The sequence below is a fragment of the Squalius cephalus genome (assembly GCF_949319135.1).
Source record: "Squalius cephalus genome assembly, chromosome: 17".
Classification (NCBI taxonomy): domain Eukaryota; kingdom Metazoa; phylum Chordata; class Actinopteri; order Cypriniformes; family Leuciscidae; genus Squalius; species Squalius cephalus.
In genome coordinates this window covers 28039141-28058853 of record NC_137138.1, presented here as the reverse complement: position 1 = coordinate 28058853, position 19713 = coordinate 28039141, and the positions used below count along the sequence as shown (strand labels likewise).

Below are 19713 nucleotides of genomic sequence, written 5' to 3'. Positions count from 1 at the left end.
TTTTATAGAAGAACCTTGTGATTGTTCAACCTAACTCTCTCACCTCCCCTAAAATAACTCAACCCCATTCTTTGTGCCTTCTACTCCAAAAGTAGAGTAATTTTAAGCACTCAAATACCATCAGTTGTATTCTCACTAACAAACCAGTGAGTCAAACAATAGCGTCAGTGCTTTCAACGCAGCGTCAGCTCAAAAACAACAAACTAAAATAAAAATTGACGCAATGTGTTGCTCTATGCCTACCAGGGAACATCACAAAAGTGCAACAACAACAACAAAAAAAGTTACCTGACAAATAACTACTTGCCACTATTAGCTTACTGAGCACTAAACAGAGTGAAAAATTGCAGTTCAGCATGTACACATCAAAATCCTGCAAGAGCTGGGAAATGTACTGCAATCAGTACCCTTACCATGTTCAATACGGTCTAATTTTGTTCCAACTTCTCTCTCTTCACTACGAAACAGAACAAAAATGAAGAAATTCAAACGTTTGAAGGACACTAAGGCCCCGTTTACACCTGGTATTGAGATGCGTTTTGGTCGAACGAATAACAAGTGGACAACGCTAAATTCTGGTGTAAACTAGGTCTAATTTTGAGCTTGTCCACTTTCGACCACTTCCAGAGGTAGTCGAAAACACATTCAAGATTTTGAGATTCTGTGTATTGCCATTTTACCCACCGAGCTGGTGTTATTCAACTATGCCAAGTTAAACTTGGTTTTGCATTCTATCACCCCTTTAAGAATCGACATATCCGAACACACCTGGAATAAAGCTGTTCACAGAGTAAACTTCATCTTGTGCAAGACTCAATCTGATTCAGATGAAAGTTCTCTACCGTATTCATTGTAGTAAAACCAAGTTGGCTAAATTGTACCCAAATCTAGATGAAACATGTGATGTGCAGTGCATCATATGTGACCACATATGATGCATTGCACATGTCACATGTTTCATCTAGATTTGGGTACAATTTTTATATTTGGGTACACATGTTTCATCTAGATTTGGGTTTTAAATTGTCAAATCTAGATGAAACATGTGACATGTGCAATGCATCATATGTGGTCATGCTTTAAACTAAGACAGTTTTGGTTTTCAGGTTTTGAGATTTTAAACTCAGCTTTTAAATTGAGACTTCACCCTAACCCAATAATGGCTACTTTTGTGTCAGTGGTGATGACATTCAAATAGCTAAAAATAAAGAAAATTGGGGTTGGAGGTGAAACATGACCACTGATATTTCTAGATGGGTTTTGGAAGCTAACATCTAAAAAAATGTTTTCTCCCCCCTAAAGTTGGTAACCCTCTTCCAAATGTGGGTGGTTCCTCTGTACTTCACCACTAAGCTGCACTGGTGGAGGTTTCTGGTGACATGGTTCATCTTCTCTATTGTCACAGCCTTCATCACTTTTCGTGCTACCCGCAAACCACTGGACTGCACCACTCCAAGGTAACCAAAAATAGCTTTATCATCGTGCCATGGGACTTTGACTCTGTTTAGCTGTGTGTGACTTTCTGTTAGGTACGTGTATAAACCGTGTTTGAAGTAGGGGTGAGATATCTCAGTATTTTCTGGGATTTTGACAATAACAATAATTAGACAATATTTTGCTGAGTGTTTTTGTGTTAGTACTTTGGCTGGTTTAGGCCTATCATGGACTGCTGAAGTGGGTAGCACTTTATTTTACAGTCCTGTTCCCCATGTGCTTATTACAGTAATTACAATAACTGGGTAAACTAGGTGCTAACCCTGAACCTACTCCTAAACCTATCCTTAACAACTGTAGTTACCCTTTTATTACCTTGTATTTTTGAAGGTAAGTACACTGCAGGTACAAGCACTGTGAAATAAAATGCAACCCTGAAGCTTTTTATATTCTTCACCTTCTGAGCAGTGGTTAGTTCAAAGAAGTGACGGAAATTGAGTTCCCTTTCATGTTCAATTCACTTGACATTGCGTCAGTAGCCGATGCTATGCAGAAGCTCTATTGAATAACACCAGGGCGTAGCACTGGCCAATGATGTTCAAGCACATGAACTGAAGATGGGCCTTCCTGCTATATAAGGAGGTCATTGCCTCAAAAACTCACTGTTGGGAGATGCTCGCCAGCAGACGGTCCCTGGATTGAGCAGTGCTCTGCCCTCAACCAGCAATGGACCTTAAGGACTCCACGTTGTGTCCACGTTCCACGTTCCTCTCACCCAACTTTTCAAGAAACAAACCTGGTGGAAAAATTACCTTCTATATCTTAAATTTCTGGGATATTCTATCAGCATTAAAATAGGCTACAGCACGCAGTAAATGCGTGCACTCTTAAAGCATGTTGTTGTTTGGTTTTTCCAAAAAGAGTGACATACTTGATAATATCAGCTTGCACATCATTAAAACAATAATTACAGTATTATCGTAAACATATATACGGATACATATTGCACACCCCAGGTTTTAAGATCATTTGGAAGTATTTGTTACTCCTAAATAACAAAAATAACACCTACACAGGGATCAAAGTTCATTGTTCTACTGAAATGCCAGTACCATACTATTTTCGACTATGTTGCTGCTTATTTTTTAAATCTGTCTCTGTGTGATGTCACCTGTTTGATCTGAATCTTGTGAAAACATGTCCAGGTCACATTTTACCCCAATGTCAGCATGGTTCAAAAGTTTAGAGGCTTTCTTTTAGCACCACCGGCATTGGGAATTAAAAATTTGGCATGTTTCCTCAATGTCCTGTACTCAACCCCAGGCTGTTCCAAACCTGTATGACACTATAGCCGCTTTGTTAAAAAAAAAAGAGAAAATCTTGAAGCATGCTGTCAATATTCTTTTTCTAAACAGTTATAATAAACTTCAAAACGAATGCAAATCACCATAAATGTATCATTAAAGTTTTCCAGATGATGCATGCTCTATATTCTTTTTCTTTTCTTTTTTTCATGATTTGTGTGCAGAACAAAACATTTGTAATAGTTATTTACTTAACATTCCCTCAAGCCCCCGTCAGTAAAGAAAATTTACATTTACACATTTGGCAGGTTTATCCAAAGTGACTTGTTACATTAAAATTATAATTTCTTTTCTTTTCCAATTCATGCATTCTCTGGGAATTGAACCTGTCACCTTGCCTTTGTTAGCGCCACACTCTACTTGTCTAAAGAGACTACAGGACACTGAAAAAAGATTAGCTCTTGGACTTTTTTACAGCAAGTGGTTACACAATTTATCTTCATTTTAAACATATATTTTTAGTTGAACTTCTTTCAGCTGAACACAATCGTAGTTATATTAAATAATATCCTTCCCAACTTTGTAATGGCATTGAATAGAGTTTTTGAGGCTCCAAAAAATGCATCTATCCATCATAAAAGTAATCCATACAACTCCAGTGGGATAATAAATGCCTTCTGAAGCCAAGTAATGGGTTTTTGTTCGAGCTCCGGCAGAAGGGTGACCTCTGACCCAACGTATCATGTAGCTCCTCTTATATCGAAATCTTCCGACATTTTTCTTTAAAACTTCTCGGTTTAGATTTCTAATTTGTGACTGGCAAATTTTTTTTTTCCTTTTTTTTTTTTTTTTTTGCTCTATCCTCTGCACTTCCGTGTTCATCAATTCTCACCTAAACTTATGCTTCCAGACCAGGTTGGACATGGGAATCCCAAACTAAATGTTGCACTTCAGACCACAATGTGTTCCAGGACGTCACGTTCACAAGTTATCACATGATGTCGCCACAACAAGAGCATATCGTGTTTTTGTGTCAATTATGAAAACAGAACAAAAACAACATAAAATTGCTTTGAAAACAGCTGACGAAAAGCAAAAAGGAAGGTATTATTAATAAACTTAATGTCTAATGTTACAGTTTGTTTTTACGTTTAGGCTCATTGGAAGCAGTATTTGCCGGAAGCCAGTGATTATAGTTTGTTTTAAATATGGATATTTTTCTTACAAAAACCCATTGCTTCACTTCAGAATGCATTTATTAACCCACTGGATTTGAATGGATTACTTTTATGATGGATGGGTGTGCTTTTTGGAGCTTCAAAAAGGCTTTATTCAATGCCATTACAAAGCCAGGATATTATTTAATATAAATCCGGTTGTGTTTGGCTGAAAGAAAAAGTCATATACACCTAGGATGGTTTAAGGGTGAGTAAATTATGGAATAATTTTCACTTTTTGGTGAACTTTTTTTCTTTTATCAATGTTTCTAGTTATTTCAATTCAAACATATTGAGTAAATTACAATATATTCAAGTCTGTGATTTTGACTAAATGGAAAAGACCTGTTTGTATTTGACGTTTAGATATGTTGTACAATTAAAAGCCTGTCTGTAACTAGCATAGCACAAGTAGAAAAATTGTTACTGCACTGGCATTAGCAAAGCTAGGCTATATTTATACATTCTATACTTCAGCACAATGGTATCCAATAGAAATTCAACATAACTAAAACTCTTTTAAATGTCAAACATAACTGAACATTAAACAGTAACAGGTATTTCCCTTCACTCAAAAACATAAAACAATACTTAATTTCAACATTTACTCCTGATCCAACAATATGCAAAGCATGTTTGTTTACTAAAAATCGGCCACCCAGTTGCAGTTAATGCAACAAAAAATCATTCATGTAATTCCAATGCAAATGGTTAAATTAAACTTTCATATTAAATATATTTAAGTGGATTGAACAGAATGAAATTAAGTTAGGACAAAATGTAGTACTCATTTTAAGAAAGTAGCAAAAAAAAAAAAAAAAAAAAAAAATATATATATTTTTTTTTTTTTTTTTTTTTTTTATTATTATTTTTTTTTTTTTTTTTTTTTTTATTTTTTTTTTTTTTTTTTTTTTCAGTGCAGGAAGACTATACCAAAATCATACAGGTTTGGAATGATATGAGGTAAATGACAATAAATTAAATCTTGTGGCCATTTTTTTGCATTTATTTTATCTTTTGATTTTTGGGTTGAAGTAGGACCCAGACATTTCTTGGTGAGATTCACATCTTGGTGAGTTTATTCTGTTGTCTCTTTCTCTCCACACAGGCTTGTTTATAAATGGTTCCTCCTTTTGTATAAGATCAGCTACACCACAGGCATTGTGGGCTATACTGTAGTTATGTTCACCCTCTTTGGCATCAATCTTATATTTAGGTAAGTTATTAAGCTTCATGTTTTAACACTGAATCATTGTGGTAGCTGACTATAACATTGTGTTTTTAAAAACATCAAACTCTAACTACAGGTAATTTTTTTTAATGTTTTCACTATTTTAGATGTCATACAGCATTTAGTGAACATGTAATCCATTGTCAGATTAATTAAGGGGAAAGAAAGCAGAAATAAAAATTCCATATTTTGTATTGATGTTTTCTTCTGGTGGAAGATGTGTGGATATGAATGGGTGCTGATGTGTGTGTGCTACAATAATAAAGAAAAAATATTATAAAATAAATAATACTTAAAGGTGCAGTAAGCGATTTTTGAAAAATGCTGTTGAAAAGTGGATTAGACTGAGCACCAAAACACACTTGTAGCCAATCAGCAGTAAGGGGTGTATACACTCATGATGAGACACTCAGGAGAGAGAGCTCAGTGCACAAAACAGACATAAACAGATCGACTATAGAAAGAGATGGCAGAGAAAATACAAAAGAAGAAAAGGCCAGGGGAATATAACTTTAAAAAGAAGAGTTACGATCAGGCAAGAGGTAGGACCCGCGTTAAAGGAGAACTCCGGTCAATTTTAACATTTTTTTTGTAAATTTGGAGTGCTGTCAGTACAGAGAACAACGACAAAAATCAGTGTTGCCTACACCGTGTTATCCTCTTTTTAAAATTTGCACCCTGTTGACTTAAATGGGGCAAGTTTTTAAACCTGCTTTTAGCCTCTTAACATCCTTGATGTGTCATTACAAGTGCCCAGCCATGTGAGTGATTCCTGCAGAGTGAACACGGTGAATCTGACTGCAGTAGATGTGAAAGATATGAATAAAAGTGATGTTAATTCAGCAAGCGCACATACCTGTATTTACTTCCTGTTTTCGGTCAAAGTCCACAGTAGTCGATTGTCGAGTTCACGCGCGTGATCTAGGGGTGTGAACCGACACTGGTCTCACGGTTCGGTTTGATTACGATTATCATGTCATCGATTCAGTTCAATTCGATATCACAATGCATCGCGATGCACCGCATCCTCAATTTTACATTTTTCTTCAAAAGTAATGTGTGCGCGCGTGTGTGTGCTCGCCTGTTCAAGCAGTGACATTCCAGTTTAAGTTTCAAGGGAGTAAAGCTTGTTTATGCCATTTAAGAAAAGGAAAATCTGTCAAATAAATTTTGTTTTAAAGAAATGTTCATTTAAAAGCAGTGCTCATTAATCAGTGTATTATGTTACCATTAAAGATGCGTGCATCAACCGTCGCTGAATCCGCTGTTGAAGGTGACGATCATCCATTTATAATCACGCATAACACAGAATAATTGTAATTTGACCATCGGGTGCGGATACTTAAATCAGAGAAAGTTATTGGGGTGGGTCAGGGTGGATGATTTATTTTTGGCTACGGATTCGGGAGACGTTGGAGCTCATCCGCTTACTCTAAAGCAGTCAGACTCTGCCAGGTGTTAACAGCTCGGGGTGAAAACGGCTAACGTGGTTTATCAAGTTAGTGGTATTACCTCCTGCATATTCTATTTGTGCGTGACATGAGCACACACAGCGTGTGAAGTTTCGTTATTTTTGCACGAAGTAGGTGTGCTATTTCTCCATTCACTTTCGTCTCGGTTCGTGCTTGAAAGCGCGGGGGATGGCGAGCGAACTGCAATGAATAGCCCTGCTTTACTGTGCTCAGCACCCGTTCTGACGCACCTGGAATAGCTTCCCATGCTTTTGCATGTACGGCTAGGGGCAGAATGGCCTCCGGGTTCCGATTGCCGCGTTCCGCGTGCTCGAGAACCTGATTCGGAGGCGCGGGGGCGCAGTGCGTGCGCTCTCGGTGCTTGAATACGGCGGCTCACAGACAGCGATGGCTGGCCGTTTTACACAGGATGTCCCGGTGGCTTGGACAGGGAACATATTGTGCGAAGAACGGGGCACGAGAGCAGCGCCGGGGGTAAAGTGCTTGTCAGTAAGTGTGAGCGCTCGTGAGCGGGCACAAGACTTACATCTGTGACGTGACCAGCAGGGGGTGGCCGTGTAACAGAGTGGGCAGTGAGTAGGTGTGGGCACGGGGTCGTGGGCACATTTCCTACATCTAACACTCAAGCGGCTTTTGCCAGCCTTATGAGAGTGGGCTCTGAGAGTGAGAGACACGGGGGGTATCGTGCTTGTTTGTGGGGTGAACACTGAGATGTGGGCACATTTTCTACACTTAAACACTTACGGCGTGAGCCGGATAACCAAACATTATACCCTTTTGAGATTTCTCTGGGTCGCCGTGACAACGGTGGTAGCATGCAGGCGAGCGGGTTGTATTACCGGCTCGTTGGCTGCATGATACACTTCTGCAGTAGCCTTTACTAAGGGGACTGACAGAGTGGAGGAGAAATGACGTACGCTTTCAATTAGCTTAGGCAGATAAGAGAGCGTCATGCGAGTCATGCGAGTCACGCGGGGTAGGCACCGGCGTGGGCTCAAATGTTTTAAAACGCTCATAATTCTCGAGCCCCGCCGTATGAACGGGAGGGCGCGAGGGGCGGGTTCGCTTTCTGTACATAAGAAAGCTGGCCGCGAGCTCAAAGGAGAGCAACATAATTTATCTGCCGTCAGAGCCGGGAATCGAACACGGGTCTCTGGCGCAAAAGCCTTAGATTCCGCCATTGAGCCACAGGGGGAAATGACACAAGCTTTCAGTTAGTGTGAGCATATAAGAGAGCGTCATGCGAGTCACGCGGGGTAGGCACCGGCATGGGCTCATATGTTTAAAACGCTCATAATGCTCAAGCCCCGCCATATGAACGGGAGGGCGCGAGGGGCGGGTTTGCTTTCTGTACCTAAAAAAGCTGGCTGCGAGCTCACTATGCACGCGGGGATTCCCCGGCATGCATTCACGAACAGGATCGCATTCCGGTGGTCTCTACGGGCGGCGCTTTCGGTGCGACCCGAGCAAGAGAGGCGGAAGCGGGGTCCGTGTTGGAAAAGGCTAGTCGAGCCCACAGGGTCGACATTGTCATATCGTCGCAGTGGCCGCAACTGCCCGGAGACAGCATGGTCTCGGGCCTTGAAGACAGCTTAAACATCCTCCATACCTGATCCGAAAATAAAACATGCACATCTTCATTAAGATCCTTGGCCCAAACAGTTGTAATAGATAAGGGTTTGTATGAATGCTCAAGAAAATACTGATAAATAACCGAGAATATATTAACATTTTAAATAAAAAAGCTGAATTGTGAGTTTGTGTAACTGAATTTTTAAAGGTCAATACTGCTTAGAAGTGAAAAGAAAACAAGCAAATCCGAAAAATCCAAAAGGGCTAAAAAATAATAATAAAAAAAACGGAATTTGAAAAAAAAAAAAAAAAAAAAAACGGAATTTGAGAAAAAATAAAACAGATTTCATAGGGCCCTAGATATGTTGTCTCAACATAGTGAGATGTCTTAATAGATGTCTTTTGGTTGAATATACTTATGTCATCTTCGCTTGTTTGTTCATTTGCATTATTATTATTATAAGCCTGGAAAGTCTAAAACTTCTCCACCGCCCGTGTTTGTTTTGGTGATTTAAAATATCAAAAGCGTTTACCAGAAATCGCTTACTGCAGCTTTAAATATGATTAATGCATTCATTACTTTATAAATCAGTTCATTACTTACAAATCATTCATTTTACTTACAAGTTACAACCATAGCTGGGTGTATGTATAATATGTATAATATGTATATATATATATATATATATATATATATATATATATATAATACATACACCCAGCTAAATAACATGATTGATTTTGCCATACATTAAACCAGTCATAACCTTCTGAAACCTATTAATAAAATATATATATATATATTGTAGGGACTCCGTACTCCTGTCATTTCAAGTGTTAAAGTTCTTGCATCAGCTACAAGGAAGGCAGAACTTCACTACTGTGCTGTAGCAGAAATTATATTATATTTATTTTAAATGGATTTATTAATTAATATATTTGTGAAATTTGCATGTCCCCAGATTACCCTGTTGTTATTGTGAATAATTATTTGCAAAGGTTTAATAAGCTAATTATTTTGATTTAAAAATGTATCACCTTATGTCTAGTAAACAGTTGAATGAGTAAATTATTTTGATAGCCATTTGTTTGAACCATTTCTAGATGACAATTAACACATTTTGTGAACAACCTCAGAAAATAAAAGTAAAAAGGAAATATGTTCAGTATACATAGAAACTGTATTTGGGTGGACTGAATGATTCTTCTGGATTTTTTTAATTATTAGGAAAAAAGTACTTTAGCATATAATAGTGCCAACTTAATGGTAATTCTCATGATGTCTGATACACTACATCAGCCAAATTTCGTAATAATTACCTATTCAGAATTTAATTTAAATGCTGAAATTTGATTGGTAGGTGGCTGCAATTTTTGCTACTCTATTTTATTTGTTGAATAGATTAATAAATATAATGAACAAATATGTGATTTAATGAGTGAATGTGTGAATGTTTATACATGTTATGCATGGCAATTTTCACTTTCTTTGCCTGTTTATTTGCCCCCCACAAAAAAGCTGTAGGTTGACATTTTTTGCCAAATAATTTTGTTAGATAGATACCTTAATCAAGTTTAGTGTATAAATATACAATATAAACATATGCAGGAAAGATGCACAGGCATTAATTTGAGTTATTTTAACTTTAGTTTTTACCTGAAACCTACCCTGTTCAGAGGGTAAGTCCCTTTAGGACAAATTATTTCCCTAGGCGGCCATCTTTGAAACGCCTCTCAGGCATGCAATGCAGCTCCTATGTCTTTGAATGGGGTAACATCAAATTCTCCAAAACTGTTCGCCAAGCTTACGATTAAATTTCTTATCTAAAATCACCAATGAAATCTGACAAAACTGCCTCATAAATTTTGTTTACTGCACAATTGCTTACTTATTAAAACAACAATTATACAAATCAGGCTTTAGAATTAACATGGTTTCTTAAGTGTTGCTGCATTATGGTTGTGTCCATCTTTCTCAGAAAGTGTGCAAAGCAAGCTTGTTGCAAAACTTGTGACAAACAATTATACCCTGTTATGGTAATGGGTACCCTGTTCCTGAAGTACATGCTTGTTTTGTATAATATGAATGTGAAATATGTACTTTTTGGGACACAGCTTGTGAATCATTGAAAGTGAGAACTGAATTAAAGTTTTCTGATGAGTTTTAAATCAGAAACCCTTCTAAAATCTGCAGGAATGCTATCAAATAAAAAATAAATAAAAAACATCTCATGGTAATCAAATATATTCACAAGGTTTTATATCAACGACAAAATATTATACCAATATATCACCCATTCTTAAGCCGGGGACACACTTAACGACTATAAGGCCAATTATGAATGTAATTTAATACGACTGATCATGTCCAAACGCGCCGAGTCATAGACAGTTGCGTTCAGTCAGTGTTCACAGTTGGTGTTTAAAATCTACTCCAGTCGTTGAAAAGTCTGTAAGTGTGTGTTCAGTTCAGTCTTAGAATTTTCAGCTAGTCATTAAGTGTGTCCCCGGCTTTAGTCATGATAATTTTCACAAAACAATTATCAAACACTTGAAAAAACTGACCAGTTGACTGTAGGTGATAAATATTAATGACTGCATAGAGTAATTAAGAACTAATAATTTATATTGAGTCTTATGTCACCTCCCTTTATGCTTTTAGAATAAAGCCAGAAGATGCCATGGACTTTGGTGTGTCGCTTCTTTTTTACGGCTTGTACTATGGTGTACTTGGTCGGGATTTTGCAGAGATGTGTGCAGATTTTATGGCATCTACAGTTGGGGTAAGTGGTTGAATCAATGGATAAACATCATGTTGCTTTTACCTATGTTTCCAGCCATCCTCCAAATTTTTTGATACATTGGCTTATCTGAGCACTCGCAAGTTGTTTTCACACTTTTATTTCTCTTGTATTCAAGTTTGATTCCACCCCCTCACCAGGCCAATAAAACTGCCAGCTTTCACTTTGTTTTTACTCCTTTCTTTTAGTTTAACTATGAAATCATAACACACAACAGCACTTGGCTGTCTGTAGTGTATGCCCATACGTTATCAACAGCAATTTATTTTTGCATCTATTATCTAGCCTGATTGCTGTCATACCAGATGCAAACCATTTTAAAAGCTGCTGTTACACTAACAAAACTAGCAAAACCTCTGTGAAAGCATCCTCAAATTCTAGTCTGTTTTCAGTGAGATATTTACCAGGTTATAATAATTTTTATGGAAATTATGATTATATTATTTATTTTGTTATGTCATTGTCTATTAATTACTTTTTCAAGACAAGCTCAACAGAATTAAAAATATATATATATCTTTGGTAATCATAAAAAACTGGAAAAGGCATGGAAAAATTATTGGTCAAAGAGTGTATGAACCCTGATGTACAGATCTATTGCTTCAGTTTTACAGTGCATCTGGAATGCCCACTAAGCACCTGTCAGACAGCATCTGTGCTGTCTGTGGTCAGCCAATCCTTGTGGATGTGAGTGAAGAGGGGATCATAGAGAACACCTACAGACTCTCCTGCAACCATGTGTATCCTTTACCATTTTTACTGTTGTTAATTTATGTCTGCAATCTGCAGGGTCCGTACAGAGTATGTACATTTTGGAAAATGTTTTTAACTTGTGTTTTGAAACGAAGGTGGGTCAAATCCATGTCAAATCAACCAAATTTCAGAAACATCCCCGGCTCAAATTTTTTATTTTGTTCATATTTTTTTCTGGTGAAAGACACACATAAATGGTGATAAAAGCCAAAATATTAAATGTCATGGGTGAATATTATTGAGTAATACACTATTTTGTAGAGGGGTGTCAAAATGACAATTTTAGTTTGAGATTTGGTGTCATTATTATTCATTTTAAATGGAGATTGGTAGGTCTATTGGAAAAAATCTATTGACTTTAGCAATCTTTGTTGCATTATATGCCAACGGTGACAGTTCAAAAATAGAAAGATTTTGGTTCTTAAGAAATTTATCTTTGGGTATCTTCATTTTGGCTCTATTTGCTTTAATTACAGTGATATTGGAATCTCAATATGTCTTCAAGAATTGATCAACACATTTTAAATGGTCAAAAACCAAATGATGGCCACTTTGCATATAGCTGATACTTTTCTTTTAAAGAGGAATGTCTGAAGAACATATACAGACCCTTTCCAAAAAATTAGAATATCATGGAAAAGTTTATTTCCATAATTCCATTCAAAACGTTAAACTTCCATAGATTATAGATTCAGGCCCCTCAACTTAAACAATTTCAAGTATTTAGTTGTTTATTTGTACATAATTTGGGCTTCCAGCTCATAAAACCCTCGAAAACAGGATTTCAAAAAAATTAGAATATTACATGAAATCACACAGTAATTACACAGTGATACCATGGTCATTGAACCAGGTTTTGGTTATTTTGGCAGTGTGGGCAGGTGCAAATCCTGCTGGAAAATGAAGTCAGCATCTCCTAGTGCTGGGCGGTATGACCAAAAATCCACATCACAGTATTTTTCTAAATGACACCAGTTTCACGGTATATGACGTTTTTTTTCCCAAGCATAACTCAAAGCAGCAACGCTCATAAACGCTGCTTTATCAGGAAAGATAAAGAAAGATTAAATCGTAATAACAAAGAAGCTTTTCTAAAGACCGTCAGTTAACTTCACATACATTCATATAAAAACACCCGCAAAAAAAAACCACATAAAAAACACCTTTTGATTTTGAAATGTGCAGTGCTCATGTTTATTCAACGATGTCAATGCCAACCACAAACAGATTTTCCAAAAGGCTGTGTTGATATTGTGAACCAATGTATGGGAAACACTGTAATATAATTTGACAGCTATCAATTATAGTTTAACCTAGCCATCTTCAAAGTCAAGTGTAAATGCATCTGGTTGTTGAAACCACATATGTAAATTGTACTCCTCCCAAAAATGCTAAAAAAATAAACGTGTGAGAGCGTGTTATAGGTTATATAGCCAGTTATGACGACGGTACTGGAACGCGCATCACCGCAGATGAGAAGCTGAGCATACATATTCATTAAGCCAACGTGCAAACTATCGCAAATCAAAAGTGAAAGTGAGACGCTTAACACACAATCATCATCATTAAAAGTAGAGAAATGAAATGATCTTACCAGGGCTGTTGCCGCTCTCTCTTATTGCGGTCTTTGATTTTTAAATTTTAGCTTATGATCAATAAAATGCAGCTCTGTTGCTTTCGGTGACGTGCACTCCATTAAATCTGCATATAGCGCGGGAATTGAAGATCGGATTTAAATCTGTTTCGCAAAAACACATTTATGTGACCAGGTGTAAATGGAATCGTTTTGATAAATCAGATAGCTATCCGATCTGAGAAAACGCATGAAGTGGCCAGGTGTAAGCAGCCCCTTAGTAACACGTGCGTCACCACAGTGCAACAGTGAAAGGACCCTCTCAAACATGTTGGCGCCGTGTTCTGATCGTTATTAAAGCGACATGTATACACCGTTATTGCGGTATTTTAAAAATTCATATCATAACAAAAATAAACACTGGTATTCGGTATGAACCGGTACACCGCCCAGCACTAGCATCTCCATAAAGCTTGTCTGCTGAAGGAAGCATGAAGTGCTCTGAAAATGTCCTGGTAGACGGCTGCGTTGAGTGGACAGTACAGTGGACCAACACCAGCCGATGACATGGCTCCCCAAACCAACACAGACTGTGGAAACTTCACACTGGACTTCAAGCATCTTGGATTGTGTGCCTCTCCATTCTTCCTCCAGACTCTGGGACCTTGGTTTCCAAATGAGATGCAAAATTTGCTCTCATCAGAAAAGAGGACTTTGGTCCACTGTGCTTTATTAAATCCAGAGTCAACGCAGCCGTCTACCAGGACATTTTCAGAGCACTTCATGCTTCCTTCATTTTCCAGCAGGATTTGCACCTGCCCACACTGCCAAAATAACCAAAACCTGGTTCAATTAATTTTTTTAAATCCTGTTTTCGTGGGTTTTATGAGCTGGAAGCCCAAATTATGTACAAATAAACAACTAAATACTTGAAATCGTTTAAGCTGTAGGTCCTGAATCTATAATCTATGGAAGTTTAACGTTTTGAATGGAATTATGGAAATAAATAAACTTTTACATGATATTCTAATTTTTTGGAAAGGGTCTGTAATGTTGAACATAGAAATATATCTTGTTTCAACTTTCCCCTCTATGAAAACAATTGCATAGAACAAGTTTGTGTGCCTGTAACTCAAGAAGTATTAAAGATATCTCAAAAGGATTTTACATTCTGGTTATTAGCAAACTTTTCTATTGGTATGTTAATTTTTAAGTCCATATATGGTTCAATCCCATACATTTGGGGATCTCAATGTCCAAATTTTTTAATATTACCCATTTTCAATTGTCAAAAACAAAGTGGGGGTCAATTTGCACACAGCTGATGCTTATTTTATTTAAATGGGTATGTGTGAAGAATAATTATTGTTGAAACTAAAAATGTAGTTTGTTTACATCTATCAAAACAATTGGATAGAACACACCTATGCCAAAAATATGCTGAAAAGGTCAAGTTGTGGCACATTAACTTGCTCTCAGAATACAAGAATACAAATTTGTTCTTTATACTTCTTTGAAGTACAGGCAGGCAAACTTATTTTTACATTCAATATTATTCATTAATAAGAAATCCTTCTTTAAATACAGTAAGTGTTAGATGTTTGCTAAGTGACTAATATGAAAGTAAAATAATGTCAAATGTTTTCTAAACAAAAAAGCTTGTTGAATTGCTCTAATTGAAAAAAAAAATCCATTGCATTAACAGTGCTTGCATTTTCATGCATTGTATTTTTAGGGCTTACATTTTTATGGGCTGAAATTCAGCATGGTTGTATATTTTAAGGCAGGGTAGGCAGGTTTTTTCTAAAAACTTTTTCCCAAATTTGTTTAAACTGTCTTTTATATACCAATACATAATTAAAATGTAAGTACTCTGAAAAAGAGATTATAAAAATCGGGTGTCTGTAGTCCTCTCAGGGCTGCAATAAACACAGCTACATATTCCATTCACTCCCACCCCCTCCCTTCTGGGCGCCTTCCAAAGCCACACCCCGAAAACACATGAACGCGCGATGCCGACTGCTCAGCTCGATAACGCGTTTGCCAGCGCCGAGCGGAGAGGAGTGACTGTTCTTTCTCTGCCATAATTGTGATTCTTTCTAGCTTCCGTGCCTCTTCCCCTCCTCGAGTCAAACGGGTGCGGTCATGTGGGCAGCTCCTGTAGCAGCAGGGGTGGTAGCCATGGTAGCGAGGGAGAGTGACAGTCGCCCAGCCAATCATTTCATTCATTCCGAATGAAAATAAGTAGCTGTTTATTGAGAGGACTACAGACACTCGATTTTTATACTCTCCTTTTCAGTACTTACATTTTAATTATGTATTGGTATATAAAGACAGTTTAAACAAATTTGGGAAACAGTTTTTTAGAAAAAACCTGCCTACCCTGCCTCTAAGCTTTGAATTTTTCAATTCAAAACATTTCACTCATTTTCATTATTGAAAATTCATTAATCCATATTGAAACAAGAGATGACAAAAACAAGAAAAATTGGAATTCTCCTACCAGTTGAAACCTGTGATTTCAAACACAGTCCAAAAGGGGAAATGGGTCCTTGGGCAGCTCGCCATTTGCGCACATTTAATTGCGTCCAATACACAGGCAATTCCTCTCCAAAGGATTATGTTTGGCACAAAACAGGAAACTCTCCCAGAAAGTAGAAAGAAAGAACAAAGAAACCCAACCTTGCGGCAAACACAATAATTAACCTTTGATTCAGATATTTCCATAACAAATCATATATACTCATATCAAATGACACAATAATACAACTTTTCAACAGTTATTAAACACATTGACGCTCATAAATCCCTTTTTTGTCTCATTTCATGACAAATAGCAATTTTACATGTGGTAGCCTTAAGGCCTGTTCACACCGGGACGAATTTCTCGCGCGATATTTGCCGACGTTTAACGCCTCGTGACTAAAAAAAGGGCACACTGAGTGTGCACACCGACGCGAAAAACGCCACGTGTAAAAGCGTCATTTTTTTTAAAAAACGCCTCTGGTTCGTATTTTTGGTTTGACGCGCCGCGTTAAAAACTATCCGACCAATGAGATTGGTGCTTTTGCTCACATGTCTGGAGCTTCTGAAGTTACAGTAAAACACAACTTGGGGGCGCTCAAACACAAAACGGTCTTGCCGACCACACATACGTAACGGCGAAGAAGATATACGCCAAGTAGCGTCTACACTGCCGGGAAGAAATAAGACGAGGAAGATGCAAGGCAAGATGAATGTAGAGCTGCTGGTCTCGGAACATAAAGAACTATATGACAAACGTGACAGCGACTACAAAAATCTTGATACAAGAGAACTGTTATGGAGTGGTATTGCAGAGCAAATGGGCCTTGATGATGAGTTTCATTTCACTTAATTGTCTTTCATGTACATAGGCTTGTAACGGGGTATTTCTGTTTTACATTAAGCGCCATCTAATGTCAGGGAATGAATTTGCATGTTCACTCGGCTCATCGTCAGTGAATATCGCTTGGGTGTAACACAAAAAACGGGGTGGAAAAACCCTTACGAATAACGTGCGCCAATATTCGTCCTGGTGTGTACGGCCCTTTAGCCTACGAGCTAATTAGTTCAGCTTGTGCAATGTGCGCAGCCTACTCAAACTCGGCTCATACTGAATCATTTCAGAAATTTGACATGAATCTCTCACATGATATCAGATTAATATCTGAAATTTCACTTACCAAAGTCACATAAAATCACTATTTCGCACAAGGAAGATTATTCACATCACTTCAACACTTTGGGGACTGGGATCTGCTCCATTTCTACTTCTCGGATTTCCACTTCTCTCTCTCTGACGAAAACACTTCAGGCTGATGCATCAACTTTATAAGTTTAACTTTCCAAGTGCACTCAATCACAATTTCTTGCTAGATTAACATTTGATTCAGGGAGTTTCAGGAGAAACGCTCCGTACTGCTGTCTCGTCTAATCGGCTCTGATCTGATTCTCTCTCATCTGCTCATTGCTGAAAGCAGCGCAGGTGCAACCTGTGGGCTACTATTGGCTCAGTCACTGCAGTACATTCAGTGATTTAAACGAATCTCTTTCCTTCTAAAACACTTTTTCTTTCCTTTTTTTTCCTTTTTTTAAACTTTAATTCTTTATTGGTTGCCTGGGTTACCCATGTTACACTCTTCCTGCTTTGAAGATATGCAGGTCCCTGTGCTCATAGTCACTGCAGGAGGACATCCACCAGGCATTTCAAGACAGGTGTCCCCAAGAGAATCAGGCTCCTCCGATATGGCAAATGCTGTACTGAGCCCCTGCAGCAATGGCTCTACATTCAAAGAAAGGGAATTACCCAACTTGGACTACTGCAGCCTCTTTGGTGGCTCACAATGTCTTTGTGAATGTCTATGGACATCTTCCAGGCTCTGGCCAGTCTCCATTGAGTTGTCTCTGGTACTTCTCGAATTAACTGTTCCTTCCTGTGTCAGAGCATCATTCCTTTCATCCTCTCCACTGAAGATCCCGGATTAGGGCTCATCTGACTCCTGGTCCTGCTGTTCATCCTGCACAGGTACGTCACTCAACACATCCATTCCTGTAGGGTTCTTCATCAGTGGACTCCTTACTCCAGGATCATCAAGCGGACTTCCATCTACAGAATCAGGTAGGTTAGGTGAATTCCCTTGTGATTCTTTTGAAACGGGATGCTTGGTGTCTGTATTAATCACAGCTCCTTCAGGAAAAACTCCTGCCATCACTTCATCCTTTGACTACTTCTCAGGTCTAGAATTAGAGTGAATTCTGCTTTCAAAATTCAGCAAGTACCCAGATGCGTAACAACTTGCAAAGTCATCTTCAGAATTCTGGGTTTCGCAAAGTCATCTTCAGAATTCTGGGTTTCGCTCTCAGTCTCTCTTGCACTAGCGTTTGCAAATTTTTAGGCTTGCAAAGTTTCTTTTGGCTTATTGACTTAAGTACAGGTTTAACAGTACAAACTGGTAAGTTGCCGTCTCTCTTGATCACAAAGTAAATTTCTTTCTCCCACTAATCCGCTAACTTAATCTTCCCTCTCAATCCAGTCTTCTGGTCCCTGGTAGATATCGCTACGGCATATCTGGTGAAAAGATCGGTCATCGCTAAAATATCCTTTGTGTTGCTCCGACCAGGTTCTAGAATCCTTTCAATTCCTAAATGGCCCATGTCATTGTGCAGGCTTGTCAAGGCCATCTCCCAAAGACCCACAGGTAATGCCAACTGGTACAGCACACTTTCTCGATCTTGCTTCCTTCTGAATTCCACTCTCTCAGCTATAAGGCTACCTCAAAAGGCTCTACCCTCCCGTCAGGTTTCTTCCCTGACTCAAAGTACTTAATGACTATGCTGAACTCTGGGTAAGCCCTTTGACGTTCCATCAGATCCTCTTAAGACAATTGGGGATAAACTGGAAAACCATGAGCATCCTCTTTGCTGGAAACCTTGAGGTACCGCACCAGCACTAAGGGACAGTGACTCAAACATGGTGGGTTGGGAGCATGACAGGTTGGGAGCATCACAGTTTTGAAACACTTGGTGTCTTTCGCAGAGAGCTTTCACCGCTGCTGGCAGAATTGTCTGTTGTTCTGTATCTTCCTAATGGTGAAGAGTGAATTGACTGATTCTTTCGTGCTCTTTTTGAGACAAAGACATCCAGAAGGCCTGTCATGAGGACATCTTGAGAGGACGTCTTTTGCTTGCCTGCGCGATATCGAATCTTGAAGTTGAATGTCAACAGGCTGGACAGCCACCTATAGCTGGTTGCGTCAAGCTTTGCAGATGTCAAGAGCGGGTTGCTGTCTGTCAGTACATTGAACACTCCTCCATACAGGTAGTCGCTGAATTTGGCTGTGACTGCGCACTTGAGCGCTAGGAACTACAACTTGTGCACTGGATATTTAGTTTAACTTTTGTTTAGTCCCCTGCTCACAAAAGCAATTACATTTGTCCCTCCTGATCTTGATAAAGGGTGGCCCCAATTCCCGTAGTACTTTCATCTGTGGTCAGCACATAAGGAAGGCTGTGATCAGCAAATCCAAAGACCAGAGCTGAAGTCAGCTTCTCTATGATGGTATCGAATGCTTGCTGGCATTCCTGTGTCCATCGATCTCCAAATTGCTCTTTGGGATTCCGGTACTCTACACTTTTCTTCAGGGTGTGCCTGTTTTTTCTGCAAGGGGGGAAAACCAACAGTTAGGTCATTAAGAGGTCTTGTGATCTTGGAGAAATCTTGGACGAAACTCCTGTAGTATCCTGCTAACCCGAGAAAAGATTTGAGCTCTTGAGGTCTTGAGGGTTTTGGTCTTGGGCGGATCCGTCTTGACTCGATTCTGAGAGGTCCGATGTTT

At 38.5% G+C, this 19713-nt stretch overlaps 1 protein-coding gene across 2 annotated transcripts in view; it reads left to right on the top strand.

Annotated features, from left to right (window-relative positions):
• Window positions 1-19713, top strand: part of rnf121 (ring finger protein 121) — a 90137-nt gene that overhangs the window by 53297 nt on the left and 17127 nt on the right. For both annotated transcript variants that reach the window (XM_079846985.1, XM_079846986.1), the window contains 4 exons: window positions 1303-1457; window positions 5064-5171; window positions 10893-11013; window positions 11638-11771. In XM_079846985.1, coding sequence (XP_079703111.1) covers window positions 1303-1457; window positions 5064-5171; window positions 10893-11013; window positions 11638-11771 — 518 coding nt within the window. The remainder of the gene's footprint in view (window positions 1-1302; window positions 1458-5063; window positions 5172-10892; window positions 11014-11637; window positions 11772-19713) is intronic.